The sequence below is a fragment of the Helianthus annuus genome, chromosome 14 (assembly GCF_002127325.2).
Source record: "Helianthus annuus cultivar XRQ/B chromosome 14, HanXRQr2.0-SUNRISE, whole genome shotgun sequence".
Taxonomy (NCBI): Eukaryota; Viridiplantae; Streptophyta; class Magnoliopsida; order Asterales; family Asteraceae; genus Helianthus; species Helianthus annuus.
The window spans coordinates 116,934,579-116,953,703 of NC_035446.2; the positions used below are offsets into that span (position 1 = coordinate 116,934,579).

The 19,125-nt window shown below is 35.4% G+C and overlaps 1 protein-coding gene across 1 annotated transcript; it reads right to left on the bottom strand.

Moving 5' to 3' along the window:
- Window positions 1–8,490: 8,490 nt before the first annotated feature.
- On the bottom strand, window positions 8,491–18,559 carry LOC110939845 (cold-responsive protein kinase 1). The gene is made up of 8 exons (XM_022181418.2): window positions 18,121–18,559; window positions 11,502–11,905; window positions 10,646–10,765; window positions 10,435–10,562; window positions 9,763–9,970; window positions 9,380–9,611; window positions 9,119–9,272; window positions 8,491–9,038 (listed from the first exon to the last, which is right to left on the bottom strand). The coding sequence occupies exons 1-8, from the start codon at window positions 18,513–18,515 to the stop codon at window positions 8,727–8,729; spliced, it is 1,953 nt and encodes a 650-aa protein (XP_022037110.1). The 5' UTR covers window positions 18,516–18,559; the 3' UTR covers window positions 8,491–8,726.
- Between the last annotated feature and the right edge of the window lie 566 nt (window positions 18,560–19,125).

A 19,125-nucleotide genomic window follows, 5' to 3' on the forward strand; every position in this document is an offset into this window, starting at 1 on the left:
GGCGTCTCTTAAGTACAAGTGTGGTACATAAGGCTATTAGGAGGCGTATGGATCGATCCTAGGATTTAAGTATAAGGAGGTGGATAACGGGTATGCCAATTCGCCATCTCATGTGATAACTATGCGGGAGTAGCTACCTGTGTATTGTCACGTTTTAAGTTTGCTCATGGGTACATCCGTAAGATATGATTATAAAATTTTGTTCTTGCATCGTATCATTTTCGCCTAAAGTTCCATCCGGATAAGATTTCATATGAAGCATTTATTTGTTATTTGAGCCTAAAAATCCGTACTGAGCATTCGGCTCATTCCGTAAACTTTTTGTATATACAGGTCCACAGGTTACTTTGGGAGGGGAAAAGAGAGAAGAATAAAGCATAGGAATAAATCTGAAGATGTTAATTAATTAAGATGAATATCTCCGCTTGTATATTAATTTTAATAGTCGTGTGGTTGTGTCCTTATCAAATAAATAAATGGAATTATAACTTTTGTTTATGTTACCGTTATTGTGACACGTCAGCCCTTCCGGGTTGGGGTGTTACAATTGCCCATGCTCAACCAAATTTGCGCTAGCACTAGTCTGCGCAAGGCTGCCTTTTAGGGCAATTCTATTGTCCTCTTCAATCCGAAGATGAACAATAAGGTCCTCTATAGTCATCTCCTTCCGTTTGTGTTTAAGATAATTCTTAAAATCAACCCAATTAGGAGGTAACTTTTCAATCATCGCTGCCACTTGGAATGTCTCGCTAAGTGTCATGCCTTCCACAGAGATGTCATGAAGTATAATTTGGAATTCTTGGACTTGATTCATAACTGTTTTAGAATCAACCATTTTGAAATCCAAAAAACGGGCTACCACAAATTTCTTTGTGCCAGCATCCTCCGTTTTGTACTTCTTGTCCAAGGCATCCCAAAGGTCTTTAAAAGTCTTGACGTTGTAGTACACATTATACAACGCATCCGACAGGCCGTTTAACACATAGCCACGACATATGAAATCCGAATGCTTCCATGCATCTACCGCGCACAGTCTTTGTGCGTCGGTCTCCCCTTCCACAGGTTGGGGAGCGGTTTCTGTTAAGAACCTCGCAAGGTTCATGGTGGTCAGGTAGAAGAACATCTTCTGCTGCCACCGTTTGAAGTGTAGACCCGAGAACTTCTCAGGTCGCTCAGCGTGATTAGCCACTGTGGACGCTCCCACAGTGGTGGCGTTCAAGGGGGTTCCCGTCACAACACTCGTGTTGTTAACGTTGACGTTTTCGTTCGACATGCTGAAAAAAGTAAAATTTTAAAAGTTTAGTCAAAAAATTCTGATTTACGCAAAAACCAAAAGTAAACAATTAAATTTTAATTTTACCACAAATTTACTGTTTAGGCTTCTAAGTCCAACTTTGAAGACCAAAAACAGAAAATTTTTAATAATTAGAACTTACTGATTGACTTCTAAGTCCAACTTTGAAGACCAAATCAGAAAGTTTATTATCAATTTTTAGGACAATCTGAATGTAACCAGAATGGTTTTCAACCAAAGTCGCTCCTTTGAAGATGAAAACAAAATAAAATCTGTTTTTAAAACACAAACTGAGTGAAAACAAAACTGGTTTAAATCACAAACAGAATGGTTTTGATTACACGAACGGTTTTAAAAATTTGTTTTAAGATTGTAAGAACCGTTCGCGTAAATAAATAAAATAAACAAATTTTTATTAGTGATCACAATACAAAGAAATAAAGAAAGCAGAATTACGATACTATTACAACTGAAATAAGCAAAATACAAGAATGGGGTAGAAGCAGAGTGGCTGAGTCACGTGTTCAACACGCTTCCCTTAAAAAAATTCCGAGTCTCCCAAGAGTACTCGTTTTGTTTCCCAGGGTACAACAGCCTGAGCAGTAGTACTGCCGGAGATGGCCTACAACCCGAAGGGTACCTTGAAGAATGCAAGAAGAAGATTAGTAGGATGTGTGGAGAGAATTGCAAGTGCTGTTGTATTGCTGGGTTTTCGTAGTATTATCTACAGCAAGGTATGGAGTTGTATTTATACAGCTCCCGGTTTGAAACAGCCAAAAACGAATTAAATGAGAGGTTTAAATTGCATTAAACGTCTTCAATGCAATTTAATACGTCATTTAATTCTCAGTCAAAGCCTTTTAACTCGTCAGTTACGAAACTGGACTGAAACTGCACTGTCATTCAATGCTGGAAGCTTCTGCGCGCGCGCCCAGGTCTGCACACCAATGCGCGGTGCGTCCTCTTGGCTCACAGCCATGCGCGCATGCGCCACACTGGCTCAAGTCCATGCGCGCGTGCGCCACGTCACCTGTGAGCCTCTACGAGCACGCCACACAGTCGCGCCGTTTTGACTCACTTCGGTGCGCCGCGCACGTCACATCAGACCCCCATGCACCATGCGCAACCGCGCGCCTCCGTGCCATGTGTACTCGCGCGCGCATGAGCATGACTGCCACGTCATGCGCCGCATCACCTACCACTTGGTCCTTGCAACCCTTGTGCTCCAGCACACGCACGCGGTCAAAAATACAAAGGCGGCTCTCAAGCGGCTCGCGGCGATGCGAGCGTGCGAAGTGTGCCATCAAAGCGCCACATTGCGCCTCATCGCCCACGCCACGCGCGCGAGCGTGTGCAAGTGCGAGTTAGGGTGCTCCGCACCCTTCGCGAGGACACTAGTGTGTGCTTCCATGAAACAATAAGGATGGAGAGTTTTACCTTAAATACCCATTTAAGTTCCATCTCTCCTACGATGTGGGACAAGGTGCTACTTTCCCTTTTGTTTCAGCATTCAATGTTTCAAACACCCAACTTTGAGCATCGATATCTCATTCATCTTAGCTCGGTTTTGGACGTGGTTTAGTTCGTTGCGAAGCTCGTCCAACGTAGAACACAAACCCACAAATAAATATATAAAACCCGCTCATTTTATTATATTTATTTCAAGTCCAAAATAGGAAAAAAAAGATTTTCCTATATTTGTGAAAAATGCTATTTTCACATATTTTTCCAACAATAAGTTGGTGCTTGAAGTGGATAGTGTTGATTCGGCCAATAAAGATTCGATATCTTGTTGAAATTCTAAATCTGAGTTTTTCGTGCAATATTTTTTTGTACTATATTTTTTTGTGCTATATTTTCTTGTACTGCATTTTTTGTACTATATTTTTTTACTGGATTTTTTGTGCTAGATTTTTTGTACTGGATTTTTTTTTTGTTTTTGAAAAGAAAAAAAGGGTGCCACATGTCATTTTCACACTCCTATTTATAAGGACCAAAATGCCCTTCCTTCCTACTTATATGGAGTGCCACAGGACATCATCAGAATGCTTCTTGGGCTACTTAGGCAAAATCTACTTTTTAGTGGATCATTCCCCATATTCACACATCACTCCTTTCTATCTCTCTATACATACATACATACATATATATATATATATATATATATATATATATATATATATAGGGTAAGGTTCATGCGAGAACCACCCTTATTGCGAGAACCGCGAGAACCAATGTGAACACAAAATAAAATCTAAAAAAAATCAAAAAAACAATCAAAAATTTTTTTTTATTTTTTTTAATATTTTTTAATAAAAAATCGCTATATTTCGTTTCCATAAAAAAAAAAAAACTTTTTTTTTTCGAGTAACAGTTATCCATGCACATGTGCATATGTATCATTACTTCAACAAATTCGGTAATACGTTATCAGGAATAGACAATTGCAATTTAATTTACAATACCATTAGTAATACACTACTTTTTACATTACCAATATTCAAGATGCACATGTGCATAATTAGGTATAACCATGATATAACGTGTTTTGGTACAAAAAGTTTGTGATTTTGAATGGAGAAGTAGACCCATATACATGTTTTTTGGTTAGTTATATCTAGTGGTTGATGGTTTGGTTATAGTTGTCAATTTTTTATGTAATATGTTGATTGGATGGTATAAATGGTGTTTACATACATGTAATAAAGTGAAAATATTGTTAATGGTATTGTATTATGGATGGTAGGAGGTAATGGTATTATATTATGGATGGTAGGAGGTAATGGTAGTGTATTATGGATGGTATGATAGATGAAAGGGAAAGTGTATTCAAAGTGGTGTACCAAAACACCTTATTTCATGTTGATACATATAAATGCACATGTGCATTTCTAATATTGGTAATGTAAAAAGTAGTGTATTACATATGGTAGTGTAAATGAAAGTGCAATTGTCTAATATATGTAATGAATTACGGAATTTGTCAAAGAAATGACAAAAATGCACATGTGCATGCTTGTGTATTATGGATGGAATGATAGATGAAAGAGAAAGTAGTGTACCAAAACATCTTATTTCCTGTTGATACATATAGATGCACATGTGCATTTCTAACATTGATAATGTAAAAAATAGTGTATTACACGTAGTAGTGTAAATGAAAGTGCAATTGACTATTATTTGTAATGAATTACGGAATTTGACAAAGAAACGACACATATGCACATGTGCATGCATGGATAACTGTTACTCGAAATTTTTTTTTTTTTTGAAATTTTTTTTTATTTTTTTTATTAACAAAATATAGCGATTTTTTCAAAAAAAAAATAGTAAAAAAAAAAAAAATTTGGGTGTTTTTTAGATTTTTTTAGGAATTACTGTTTGTGTTCACACTGGTTCTCGCGGTTCTCGCAATAAGGGGTGGTTCCTAACGATCTTTGTCCTATATATATACATATATATATATATATATATATATATATATATATATATATATATATATATATATATATAGGGGGCTGCTAGAATGAGAACCACCCCGAGTTGTAAGAACCGCGAGAACTACACCCCACGGAACGCCGTTCGCCATGATTTTTTTTTACAAGTAGATGTGTGTATTATAAACACAGCCGTAAAAAATCATGGCGAACGGCGCTCCGTGGGGTGTGGTTTTTTACACCACAAGTTTGGTGTTTTTTAATTTTTTTTCTTTTTTCTTTTTTTTTCACCAAACTTGTGGTGTAAAAAACTACACCCCACGGAGCGCCGTTCGCCATGATTTTTTACGGCTGTATTTATAATACACACATCTACTTGTAAAAAAAATCATGGCGAACGGCGCTCCGTGGGGTGTAGTTCTCGCGGTTCTTACAACTCGAGGTGGTTCTCATTCTAGCGGCTCCCTATATATATATATATATATATAAATAGAGATAGAGTGAAAAAAATATGGGAATAAGATTTAGAGGTATAAAAATAATGTGAGCATTTTATATATCTTTTGGGTTTGATAGTAACTCGATTAACCTTACTCGTTACATGTCATGTTAATGTTAACATGTAGGACCCACTTTTGTGGGTTTAGTTTTCCTACGTCCATATCAATTTAAACGATTTATTTGTAGACAATTTCTTTAGATTTTTATCAGTAACGACTCTTTATATTATATCAGTACTTTATTTTTCTACTAGGTTATACTCTCGTGTATATGGGTTGAATAGTAAAAATAGTTTATTTGTAAATAAGACAAGTAGTTATTCACAAGCTTGTAATGTTTTACTCATAGTAATTAATACACAACCCACTTGTAATGTTTTACTCATAGTAATTAATATCCAACCCACTTGTAAAGTGCACGTCATTGTAGTCAATTTTTTAGGAAACTTTTTAATTATTTTTACACTGTCAATGAGGCAACGAAGTAATGAAATAATTTTCATTAAATAAATCGAAGAATCTACAACATATTTGAATCAACAATAAAGTTTTAAGTATCTAAAATCCAACACACAAATCGTGTCAAAATTTAGAAAAAAAATTCACAGGTGTTACATTTTAATAATATATTTTAGTTTTTAATGTATTAGTTAGTTATTGTACAATATATTAAAATTTATTAGAAGCTATGCAAAACATTATAAATCTAAAATATGTGCATTAATATAAAAAAATAACTACATTTTATAATTTTAATCATTGTCTATATTGTTGAATAAATTTAATAGTAGTAAAATATATTTATTTGTTAATCGTTCAAAAAAAAATATTTGTTAATGAAAACAAAATAGAACGAAAAATTGCCATGTGCTAATTATAGTTAAACATAATAATGGATATACAAAATACAAGTTACTTGTAGTAAAATATATTAATTGTAGTTATCTATATAATATTTTTAATTTGTTATCTGTAAAGTATTTTAAATATAAAATGGAATTTAATTAATATTATATTTAGGTAGCATGTGGAATAGGGTCGGCTCAATCATTTTGGAGGCCTAAAACGAAGTGAAAATGCAGGGCTTTTATTCCTTTTTCTTTGATGATTTTTTTTTTTTGTAATTTCATACTTAAATAATAAATAAAAACTTACATCCAAAGAAGACCTGCAAAGCCTAAACTAGTAGAAACGTCAGACCGCCAGCTTGTAACTAGCGCAATAGCACGGCTACACTCATGATTTAACCTGCATATTTTCAATAATTTGTTAATATAAAGCAGCCTAATGCACATTTTCAATAATTTGTTAATATAAAGCAGCCTAATTAATAATTAAATCAAACCAGAAAAACACGCATCTTATTAATTAAGGGATATTCTATTCTCACACCCTTATTTTCTTATTTTCACATCCCTAGATGTATACGGGTCGTATAACATTATACGGCCCGTATAGAATATTGTTGCATAGATATAAATGCAGTGGAATGTTTTTTTTTGTTTTACATGTATACAGAACGTATAACATTTTACAAGCCATATACAATTGTATACGAGCAATATAATTTTATACGACTTTATGTGTTTTTTGTGAGATTTTATCAGGTTTTTGTGTTTTTAACACTTGTATGCGGGTCGTATAATGTTATACGACCCATATATAATTATTTGTTTTTTTACGTGTTTGTAATTAAACGTACTAATAACGTCGAATAATTTTCCACTTTATTACGTGAAACATCTATGTTACAATAGTATTTGCCGTATTATTTTTTATATATATCGAAAAAGCAAAATATATGATAAACAATACGATAATAATTATAATACAAATAAGATAAAATGTAGACAAAATATTAATATGTACAATGTTTCAAATGTAAAACAACAAAACCATTGCAATTAGGATGTAACCGCTACATTTAAATTAGTAGTAGACTAAAAGTTGTTGCTCCTCTTCAATGTTGATACTAGGGCTCAAATATATGATTTAGATGTTAAGATATTATATAGATGTAAACATATGCTACCACTAGAAAGTTAGCTACTAAGTAGTAATAGAGGTGTGAATTTCTAACATATAAAAAAACCACACGAACGTAACATGAAAATAGCGGGTTTGGATTTTTTCTAATCAGGATCGGGCCAGGTTCAGTTTGAACCTACCTAAACAGGTTGGGGTCATGTTGATTTTATTTCCTTTCAATGCCTTCATAGTTCATCTTGAAGTTTATTTCCATGCTATTTCCCTTCGGTACCTTCAAACCTAATGCATTTCTTGTGAAGCAATTTTAATGTAACTAAAACTTTTTGCATCTGAGAAATAAACTTGACATGGGACGTTGTCCCATGACCTCTCCTGGGGCATTTATTTGTGCCGATGTTATATTATTAATATTATTTCATATATATATCGTCTCAAAGTAAACACAGTTATTCACAAGTTTTTGATGTGACTAAAATCATCAACAATCCGAACTAACTAGGCTCCAATACCACAATGTTGATGGATATAGCTTTTCGTTGGGCTAATAATATGTTGAAAGTGCATCACTCATTACTTAAAGAACTACAGTCCTATATATGCAAGAATTACAACAAAATTAAAAGGTTGAAAATAGCCCACATAACATTAAATCAGGTAACAACTTCTTGAAAACCAGTTACATACTTAATGCACTCTAACTTACTTAAATGGTTACTTCTATCGGTTATATTTGAATCAATTTTCAATAAATGTATGATATGAATAAGGCATATGTTTTTGGTGTTACTCTATGAGTTAGATCATGCGGTGTGGGGATCGTCCCCCACCGGCGCCGCACGTCCCCCTCTGTCGCACACCGCCCCTCCCCCCGTCGCGTCGCTGGCGTCCATGTGCAGACGTTTGGGACGAGCCATGTGATTGGCTGATGGTGGGCCCCTCAAGTTCCTCTCTCTCTCTCTCTCTCTCTCTCCTTTATTATATATTAGTTTTTTATTAAATTTGGGTAGTCCCCACACCCTTGGGTAGTCCCCTTTGGATGGTCCTTCATCGAATGTGACGTGACGCCTACGTGGCGGATAGTCCCCAAAGGGACTACCCAAACCACACCCCATGGTCTTATGGCATCTACAATATACTCTTAAATATAACTCCCCTGTATTGTGTGTCCATACAACATCCAATCAATATCACACTTCCCTTGGAATGTTAATTAACTAATCATCAAAGATCGGTCACAAATAAACCAAAGCATAACGAAGACGTTGAACAATTAAGAACAAAATAATATGTTGTAGTTTACTAACACCAGCTTTGAAGCACACCAAACATATTACAAGGTCATATTTTAAATACAATTCCATATTATACACATACAATTCAATTCGATTTCCCATACTATATGAAAGTCTGCAATATCCATCAACATAACAACATAAACTTCATAGTTCATATCTTCTGCATACAACTCCAACATCATCTAAGCGCTAAAAACACAGACGGTGACAATTATCGACCTTCCAATTCCGTGATAGTAGCATTAGCATTGCTAACGGACATTGTAGGAGATGCGGAGCTATCAACTTGTATCCTTATGTCGCTCATATTAAGGTTCTTTCTAGTTGGTGGATTTTGCACCCGTGATCGGTCACCTAGAAGCATAACCACCTCGGACATGGTAGGCCTGACAGAAACAGGAGACTGGGTGCACATTAGTGCTATTTCTATAATTTTCCATATATCTTCTTCTCTATATTCGATCGGGTCTAGTGTCTCATCCACCAACTTCATGTGCATGCGGGATTCATAATAATTCCAAGCCTAATGTCATAATTTAAACAGTGTCACTTAAAAGTTACTATGAAAAGTAAGATAAAGTTATGTTCCAATTATTAACTTACACGTTCAAGGAGGTATTGTTCACCAATTGATTCGTTTGGGACGTCAGTACATCGTTTTCCACTAACAATTTCAAGGACAACTATTCCGAAACTGTAGGTATCAACTTTTTCAGACAACTGTCCGTGGATTGCGTACTCTGGTGCTGTATAACCCCTGTGATTTGTATTCAGAAAATTTATTTATCTCATCTTCCTTAAACTACAACATAGGTGTGTCTGTGTATGTATATATATTCACATGTTAAATAACACGATACTTACAATGTCCCGCCAAACTTAGTACTAATATGAGTTTGATCCTCAGGTAGAAGCCTTGCCAAGCCAAAATCTGCAATTTTCGGCTGAAAATCGTTGTCTAGTAAAATGTTGCTTGGTTTTATATCTCTATGGATGATGGTTACGTGGTACTGTTCGTGCAAATATGCAAGACCCCTAGCTGTACCAAAAATAATATCACAACGTTGTTTCCAGTTAAGGGCCCCCCGTTTTTCACCTAAATCACAAAATAAGAGAACGAATTAGAAGGTTAATACTACTACAAAACATGCTTAATCCCTAAAATGAACTTGTAGCTATATGATATATCTCCTAATTATTAGTAATTACCAGCAACTTTCTAGGATAAACAACAAAACCCAACTAACCATATAGGTATTTTTCGAGGCTTCCATTGGCCATATACTCGAGGACTAGAAGCAATTCTAGCCCTTTACAACATCCAAGAAGGCGGATAAGGTTACGATGATGTACATTACTAATGACCCTTACTTCAGTCTCAAAGTTATCCTTTGCTGTATTAGAATCTATGGCTAATTTCTTTATCGCAACAATGTTCCCATCCTTTACAATCCCCTGCTTGAAGTGCAAAACAATAAATGAACCAACAAAAGGAAACAAAAATAAATTAAACTTTGTTGATAAGAAATGAGTTTGACACAAAGCATATTAGGGAGTTAGCCGATTATTCAAGATTACAGTTAACCCAAAAAAATTTAAATCGAATAAAAGGAACCAAATAATTGAAAATAACGGATATACATCTCTAACGGTTCCAAGTTTTTTAATTATTTTAATCATAGTTTTGTTCAAATTTAACTTGTGAAGGAACTTTAATGTTCAAAAAAAAGTTAAGGGACTTTTGTGAGACAAAACATAAAGTGCGTTGGTTTTTCATACAAAAAAGCTACTAATGGACTTTTATGAGAAAATGAGAAAGTATGTTAGTTTTTTTTATAATATTTCCCCTTCAAAAGCTAAGTAAATACTAATCTAGAAAATCATTGGTACATATATAGGGTGAATTGAGAGGTAAGTACCTTGTACACATCTCCAAACCCTCCTTCACCAAGCTTATTCTCTTCCCTAAAATCATTCGTTGCTTTCTTAAGATCTGCATAGCTATAGTCCTTTGGACCTTGCAATTCAGTTGCCCCGTATAAGCTACCTGTAAAGTTTGAAATAAAATTTGTATAGCATTTTTTGTGTGATTAAGTTTAATACATTTGGCTGGTAATCAATAAGTCGTACCTATTGGTGTTGTTCTTTTTGATTGACGATACCACAAAAGTAAAGCTATTAGCAATATGATTAGAGCACCTACACCTCCCACCACACCTCCGATAACGGCTCCCTTACTGCTTGAACCTCCTGTTTTTCGACATGTATTAAAATTGTGAATTAAATATGATCTTAACTCGAAATTAAGAACCCTGAATAGGATATATAGAAAGTAAATGTATATAAGTAGCAAGTTTCCAGAATGCATGAAACTATCATTTTGTATATTTTACTTTCTTTACTAAGAACTATCAATATAGAAACTAATTAAATCCACTCTAAACTCGATATTAGGATATAGGGTGTGGTCATGACCCGTATGGTTACCATGACCCTCCACATCAGCGCTATGTCACCCACTTCTAAGCCACCATCCAAAACCACTACCCTAAGGGTGTGGTCTTGACCCAAACCACCATTTTATTATTTTAATTTATTTTTTTTAAAGAAAATGAAATATTGAAAAATGAAAGTAGGCTCATGGTTGTCATGGTTTAATCCATGCCAACCATGGTGAATGAGGCAAGGGGGTTGTGTAGCAATTTATTAATGGTCCTATGTGGCATTGATGACCCAACCCATACCCCCCACACCCTTTAGCCTTATAATTAATAATAGGTAAAGGTTAACTACCTAGTAACAAACTCAACAAATATGAATCTTAATACAAAAAGGAATCCCAGAAAGTTGATAGTTCATGTTAATTAATAAGTACAATAATAGGTCATATAGTTTTCTATATATATATATATATATATATATATATGTAAATTGCAATATTCTCATAGACACATTGTACATTAGGTTAGGATGTAAGAAGTCTCACCGTCTAGTAGGAATGGTGTGATATCAGTAGTTTTGTTGTTTGCAAAAAACGCAGAGGCGGAATACCTCATAAAACACCCAGAATCAACAGCCCTCCCATCAGTAACATCAGTAGCACAACTCTTTATATTAGCATATGCCACCTGTAAGCAATTTTTGCATCCATCTGGTGTTACTGTCTCGGCACACTGTGCTATAGCATAAGCAATACTTGTATTGGCACCAACGACAGGTGCAGTGATTGCAGCATAGAAACCATTTATTTTAGGGGTGGCGATAGAAAGATTGAACAACAATCCATCCACAGCCGTTTCAAAAACGTCTTGTCGTGAAGAAGTACGATTGCCACATAAGCCAACATTGCCAGGCAAAGTTGTTTGTTCGTAAAAAGAATTACCTTCGTACCTTCATAAAAAATAACTATTATGGGTAAATGCATAACATATGAACTTTATATAGAAAAGGATAAAAAAGCAAGGTATATGCATCAAAAAATCTAAATTTAAAAAAAGCCCAATAAATATAAGAACCGACAAAATAATCTACTTTTTTTAAGTATCCTTTTCAAATTAATTAATTCTTTTAGCAAACTCACACCCAACACGCATGAGACTTAAACCCTTACACCAAGTAGCTCTTTTTAACGGCAAATTTCTTGCAACTTTTGAAACTTAAATTCAAGATCTGACACTTACACTACAAGAAAATTCAGTTTTAGCGGCGACAAAAATCGTCGCTAAGGCTAGAAAAATCATCGCTAAAGCTTGATTTTCGTCGCTAAAGCATGTCTCCGCTATTGCTGATTTCGTCCCTAAAGCCTGGTAATCAATAGCGACGACGAGGGTCGCCACTAAAATTTTTTTTTTGGATTTTTCTTGTTTTTTTGTTTTTTTCCAGTTTTTTCATACTAAAATCTCTCCATTTCTGGCTCACGAGCCACAAAAACTAACCAAACATAAACTACATAAGCGTAATCTACATAAGCATAAACTACATGATGCGGATTAACACCTTTAGCGGCGACCTTTTAGAAGTCGCAACTAATACGGTCGCCACTATTGCCCTAGTGAAGTGTATTAAAAACCTTTGTCTTATCACTCAACCATCAACCTCGACGGCCACCAAGTATTTGGTTGAGGAACATATATGCATACATCTAGAATAGCTAGAATTAATAATTAATAATTGTGATAGAGAAAAGAAAAAGAGATAACTATCGACAAAAAGGATAATTGATATTTATATTTATATCAAGTGCAAATTGGATTAGATATTACAAGTCGACAAAAAGGATAATTCATATCAACTTCAAATCAGATTAGATATTACAGGTGTTTAAGTTTCCAATGTTATAAGTTTAAATTGTTTTAGTATTAAAATATGATTCCGTATACGTAATTAAAAATAGACAATTAGGGTGATTATATTTGTAAACCTTGGTTGTTTCGTGAATTTTTAATAAAGAATAAAAGAGTCGTGGTCGGGGTTAACCTCAAAAATCATGTGTTTGTTTTATGGTTGTGCAATATGGATTGTATTCCATCAAGAGTATCGTTAGTTAGGTTAAATTATCGATGGTTCCTAATGCGAGGTAGTCGACACCACTAATATCAATTCAAAACGGCTATAGACACTTGATCAAATGATGTGTAAGTGAGCCTCCTCTCGGACAGCTTCCTCTCTTTGCTCCTCGGTCTATGGGTCTTAGTAGCTGTTTCCAGTTGTTTCTCCCCTCTCGAGGCAAGTTCTTCTCCATGCTAGTCGGTGAGGTAATAGCTTATCAAGGCGATGATCAGTAGCTAGCTAGCCCGAGAGGACGATCAACCACTCAAGCTTAGACACAACCCAAACTCCTAAGAGATGCGACAGTGGGGGCAACAGGTGTAAGCTTGACAGAGCAATGCTATGTGGAGGTAGAAGGCCTAAGGGTCGTGAACTTATTTTCTCGAAAGAAGAATCAATGATGGTATCTGTGGAATACACATGGGCTAACTATGTGACAATAACCATCATAATACAGAGTTTGTGTGACAACTCGTAATTATGGACCTATCTTTATGTTGAATGTAACGTGTATGAACTCTATATGACAAGTTGATATGTTGGTTTTAAATGAAATATTATGTTTATGTTATAATGTCTACTGTATGTGTATATAATGAAATCGCACAAGCCAATTGGGCCGCACAACTCGTTCTTTGCCGTGCACATCCTCTCGACCCAATCTTGCACATCTTGTATTCGAAACCAATGGGCAGCCCATGATGGGTTCGGCCACTCCCCTATATAAACTAACACAAAACCTTGTTGAGGGTTTTGTTTCCTCATTGGTTGCAAATCACACATAGCACACACCAAACCCTAAATCTCTCTCACTCTCCCTCACGAACTCAACAGCAGCCACATCACTTCTCCATCGAAGACTTTCTTATTCGGATCAACCCTCGTTCTATCCTATTAACCGGTTAGTGTATTAATATTGATTGCTTGATAGATGATGTATTGGCTTATATGTTTTACATGATGATTTAGGGATGTCATGTGTCTGATTATGATGTAAATGGTTAAGCTTTAGTGTTATATAATCGGCTCACATGTGTAATAGGTGTGGATCAACATAGGGATTGATAATTGAATGATGTTAAAGATGATTGTTAACTGAATGCTTGCTAATCGGCTGTAATGTTTTTATGTGCGGTTGATTTGTTGTATTGTTATGATAGTATGCATGCTAGTGATCAAGAACATGAACCATGTTAATATGCTTAAGTGTTATGATTAATGTTCATGTTTTATTCATGATTAGGGTTCATAGGAAATTGATGTTAAAACCCTTATTGATCGATTATTGCATGTTTGGAAACTGTTAGTATTGATTTAATCGAATGGATAAGAAATTGGAAACTTTTAGAGAAGATTGCATGATTTTAGGAAACCTAAAACTAATCGCACAAGGCTAAACGTACAAGGCTGGTCGCACAAGCCAGTCACACAAGATAGGTTAGGGTACAACAGTTAAAGCACCAGGTATAACCTCTTAAAGCACAGTCGCACAACATCTTGTGGATCGCACAAGGCAGTGCTAATCGCACAAGATGTTGGGCCGCCCAACATGATAAGTTATGTTATGCTGTTGGGCCGAATAGCCCAAAACTCAATCGCACAAGTAGTCTTGGATCGCACAAGATAAATGGACCGCACAAGATGTTGTTCTGATTATTTGTTTGGGCCGGGTGAAATTTGGGTTACTTATGTTATTGGGCTGGGTAGGTTTTTGAATCGCACAACCCATTATGGATCGCACAAGTTGTGCTGATCGCACAATAGGTTGGGCCGTATGCTCATTGGGCTTTGGTTACTAACTCGCACAAGATGATTGGGCTCGCACAAGCTCGATAGCCCAATCATCCGAGTCGCACAAGTTAGGCCCTTTTGTATAACTGACTGCTAATGTGTTTTACGTGTTTGCCATGATCGCTACGTGTTGTAACCTGTTAGTCTATGTGTAAAACTTATGTGCACTACTTGAACCTAGACCTGACTTATATGGTAACCATGTTAGGACGTGGTTGACCACTAGCAGCACGATTGACCTTTCTGTGTATCTGCCGAGCTAACCTAAGGTGAGTTCACACTTTCTATAAGGCATGGAATTCCCGGGGGTTTGGGAATGGGTTAAGAAACTAAAACGGAACCTGCATATTCTCCTTGGGTAGAATATGTACCTCCATCCTCCATAGGAAGGATGACAACATTAAACCTGCATATTCTCCTTAGGTAGATTACGTACCTCCATTCCTCCGTAGGAAGGATGACAACCTATAACTTACTAGACAAAACTCTATCATGAAGTCCCTCATTTTTATATCGACTTAATCGCCGGGCCAATGGCGAGCGGGTCATTAGTTAATAGCGCTATTAGGGTTGACAAGCCTCACACCGTGCCTGGAGGACGGGCGTGTACTAATGGATCTGGGCACTTAGTCAATGATGATAGACATTGACGTAGGGCACAACTTACTTTAGTCAGTTGTCGATATGGTAACGGTTTAGTGGTTAACATGGGGAAGCCTCCACTTAGTTATGGTTATGGTATGAGAAACAAGGAAATGGTTAACTCATGGTTTTCGAACAAACATATGGTTTTTGGAACAATTTTAAAATGGATATCCAACTGTGAACTCGCTCAACTTTGTTGTTTACTCGTTGTTACATGCCTTGCAGGTCGTTAGGTACTCTTCTGGAGCTTGCACGAGAAGGAGGAGTCGTTGTGAGACATGGACTGTTGTGTTCCATGTTAAACATTTGAACTTTTAAATCTTATGTTTTGGTTTTACACATTATGCTTCCGCTAATAACTTGAACTTAGTTAATTTGTTTTTGGACACCAATTATATTGTGGTTGGTTTTATATTTACTTTAATACGTTGTTCAATATGATTGGTGGCTTGATCCTGGTCAGTCACGCCCCCTGCGGTGATACTCCGCCTGTGGATTTTGGGGGTGTGACAGTTTGCAAGCGTTATCTGAAATGATTGTGTGTAAAGCATCTGTAAGTGGATTTTTGAGTCCGCCATCAAATATCAGGGATCAAATTTGGACAAACAATGGAAACCAAGCTACAGTACGGTAGATACCCTAATAGTCCTCGGAGGAGCACTTGTACAGTCTCATCCCTAGAAGCTAGCCGGTTACCCAGTTTTTAATTTCTTAAAATAGATAGGCCATTTAAAAAGTTGTATTGTATTATAATTCCTGAGCCCCACGGAACCATCCTATGATCTAGGGCTTTGTCCCTTAGAACCTTGGCTCATTTGGTTCGCATAATTTCTTTAGAGGAATTGGAATTCATAAAGGGAATTGGAATTTGATGGAATTGGGAATTAATTCTAATAGAATTTTGTAATATGTTTGGTTTATAAATTGGTAAATGGAATTGTAATTGTTAAAAACTAACAGACAAAATTCTCCTTCTTTTATTTGAAGAAGTGTATATATATATATATATATATATATATATATATATATATATATATATAGGGGAAGGATGTATAGAAAACCCACTTTAATTTAGAAAAACCGGGAAACTCAAAGCTCCCGATGTTTTTTTTTCTTGAAAAAATTTACACATGTTATATACATGTTTTTAAGGGTTTTGGGCAAAAAAAATCAAAAAAGCGCCAAGTAGATATTTTTATACATGTTTGATTTTTTTTGCCCAAAACCCTTAAAAACATGTATATAACATGTGTAAATTTTTTCAAGAAAAAAAAACATCGGGAGCTTTGAATTTCCCGGGTTTTCTAAATTAAAGTGGGTTTTCTATAGATACTTACATTATACATATATATATATATATATATATATATATATATATATATATATATATATATTTATCGTCAATTGAATGGAAATATAAGGTTATTTGGGTAATTGAAAAACATTCAACAAGAAAGTTTAGAATTACTTCTCAAATAGGAAGGATTGTTAAATTCTTTTGATTGATGGAATTTAGTGGAATGTTTTCCAATTCCATTTTTATTAAAAACCAACTAAACATGTTTTTTGATAGAATGTTTTCCAATTGCAATTACAAATCCAGTTCCTTTGAAATCAATGAATCATACGACCTCTTAAAGATTCCTTAGTTGATAGGAGCTCATACAATAGTTGGTAGATTCTTACTTGGACCAGTTGAATAAAATTAGTTGAATAAAATTTTATTCAACTGAAACATGGTAGAAGGGTCCGAAAGTTCAGATGGGCAAAACTTGGGATACTAAGGGGATGTTTGGTAGCCTCTGAATGGTCATTAAGAGGCTACCTCTTAATGGAACCATTAAGAATTTTACCAATCAGAAGGTAGAAGAATGTGACATGTGATGATTTACCATTCAGAGGTTACCTCTTCACCATTCAGACTTGAGATTACCTCTTATTCATTCAGATGTTTTAAACTATTAAGAGTTAGCATCTGAATGGTCATTAAGAGGCTACCAAACAGCCCGTAAGGTAATTACAGAGACCATAACTAATGGAAGAAAAGATGACAGACAATCATAGGCGTTTTGGCCTTGCTGTGGGATCTATATTTCATCAACGAGCGGATTATAATTTCTCTATTTACGAGTTTCCCTCAAATTGAGCATTTTTCAATGGTTTGTCCTTTTAGCCTAAAATGCATAATTAATTGATTAACATATTTTACGCGTCTATTTATGTATCCAGTTTCAGAATTTATTCATAATTTGTAATTTAAAAGATCTGGAAATGTCTGCGAAATTCAGATTTAGAATACCTATAAAAGGGCACCACATGCAATAGTTTGATTCTTCAGTTTTGTTTGCTTTCGCTCTACGTCATTAGTGCTTAATGTTTCGTATAATTTCTAGTTTGGATTTACGTAATTCCAATTAACTCGACACTTTTCTAATTAACTAGTAGTCTAGTATTTCCGCTCTAGTTTGATACTTTAGTTTTATTTGCTTCCCTTGTACTCCACACTTTTCTTATTAACTCGTACTAATAATTGTTATGATTTCTAGTTCGGATTTACGTAATATCAGTTATGCTAAAATGATCACAAGGTAAGAAATAAAACTAAGAGGAAAAGTGTCAACCTTAGAAAGCAACCGTCAAGAACGACACGACCACCAACGGCAGCATCACAACTACATACGGACTTACTAGCGAAATCAAAGCAATTAACACACTCAAATGCCGACATGTAATTCCTGCACTGAGCCAATACGTAAACCGGGTCTGTATTGTTTGTCTGCTCTGAGGTCGCAAAGTAGGTGTTATTGTTGGATAGTTTTCTACGGGTGTCACTAAATGTTTCGTTAAGATTTCTGAAAAAATTCCGTGGGTTGGTGGCGTTGATTTGGGCGCAAGCCCTGAGAATTAAGTTTGTTTGTGGCTGTGATGTAACCGGATTTGAGAGAAACACTATGAAAAGAATGGTGACCATCACCATATGCTTCCCATAGCACCACCACGTAGTTATGAAAGTCATGGCTCCTTTCTTTCTTGCTACGAAGGGGTTTTTAGGCAAGGGAATTTCTGCTTAAAACTTTGCTGGGTACGTACTCCTTATATAAAGAAGCAGAACTTAACCACAGATGAATCCGTTTATTTATTTTAGTATAATAATTAATGATAAAATCATATATCCCAATGACTTTTAACCCATAATGGGTTTTTCTTTTTCCCACTCACACGAAACTTCTTCATCGAAAAAGTTTTCTAAAGCTATTTTCAACAATTAAACTTTTAAAAAAAATTTCTTAACAATTCTCTTCTAACTGTCATTTTTTGCACCGTCCTCTAAATTGTAGTGTTTATGATACTTCTTATAATACAAATTTACATAAAGTTAACTTTCAAATCAATAAGTAGTATTCAGGGCCATCCCTGTGATATCGGTGGTTTTGTGTAAGTTGAAAAAATAGACCCCTAAATACACGAGGCAGTCCCTAAGATTTTGCATGCCATATGGTACTAGTAAAACTGATCCCTTAAAACTTTAAACTGAACTTAAATTTTGAGCTTTGACTCCGCTCATTTATAAACCTACCCATCTTGGCTCGACTTGCTTAGTCTGTACCAATTAAACTTGTCTTCCC

Excerpts from the sequence above, each read along its gene's own strand:
- LOC110939845 (XM_022181418.2), bottom strand. The coding sequence starts at position 18,515 with ATGACTTTCATAACTACGTGGTGGTGCTATGGGAAGCATATGGTGATG. Across the intron at positions 9,971-10,434 it reads GGTTTGGAGATGTGTACAAG|GGGATTGTAAAGGATGGGAA; the intron begins GTACTTACCTCT and ends CACTTCAAGCAG. Across the intron at positions 9,612-9,762 it reads CCTCGAAAAATACCTATATG|GTGAAAAACGGGGGGCCCTT; the intron begins GTTAGTTGGGTT and ends TTTGTGATTTAG.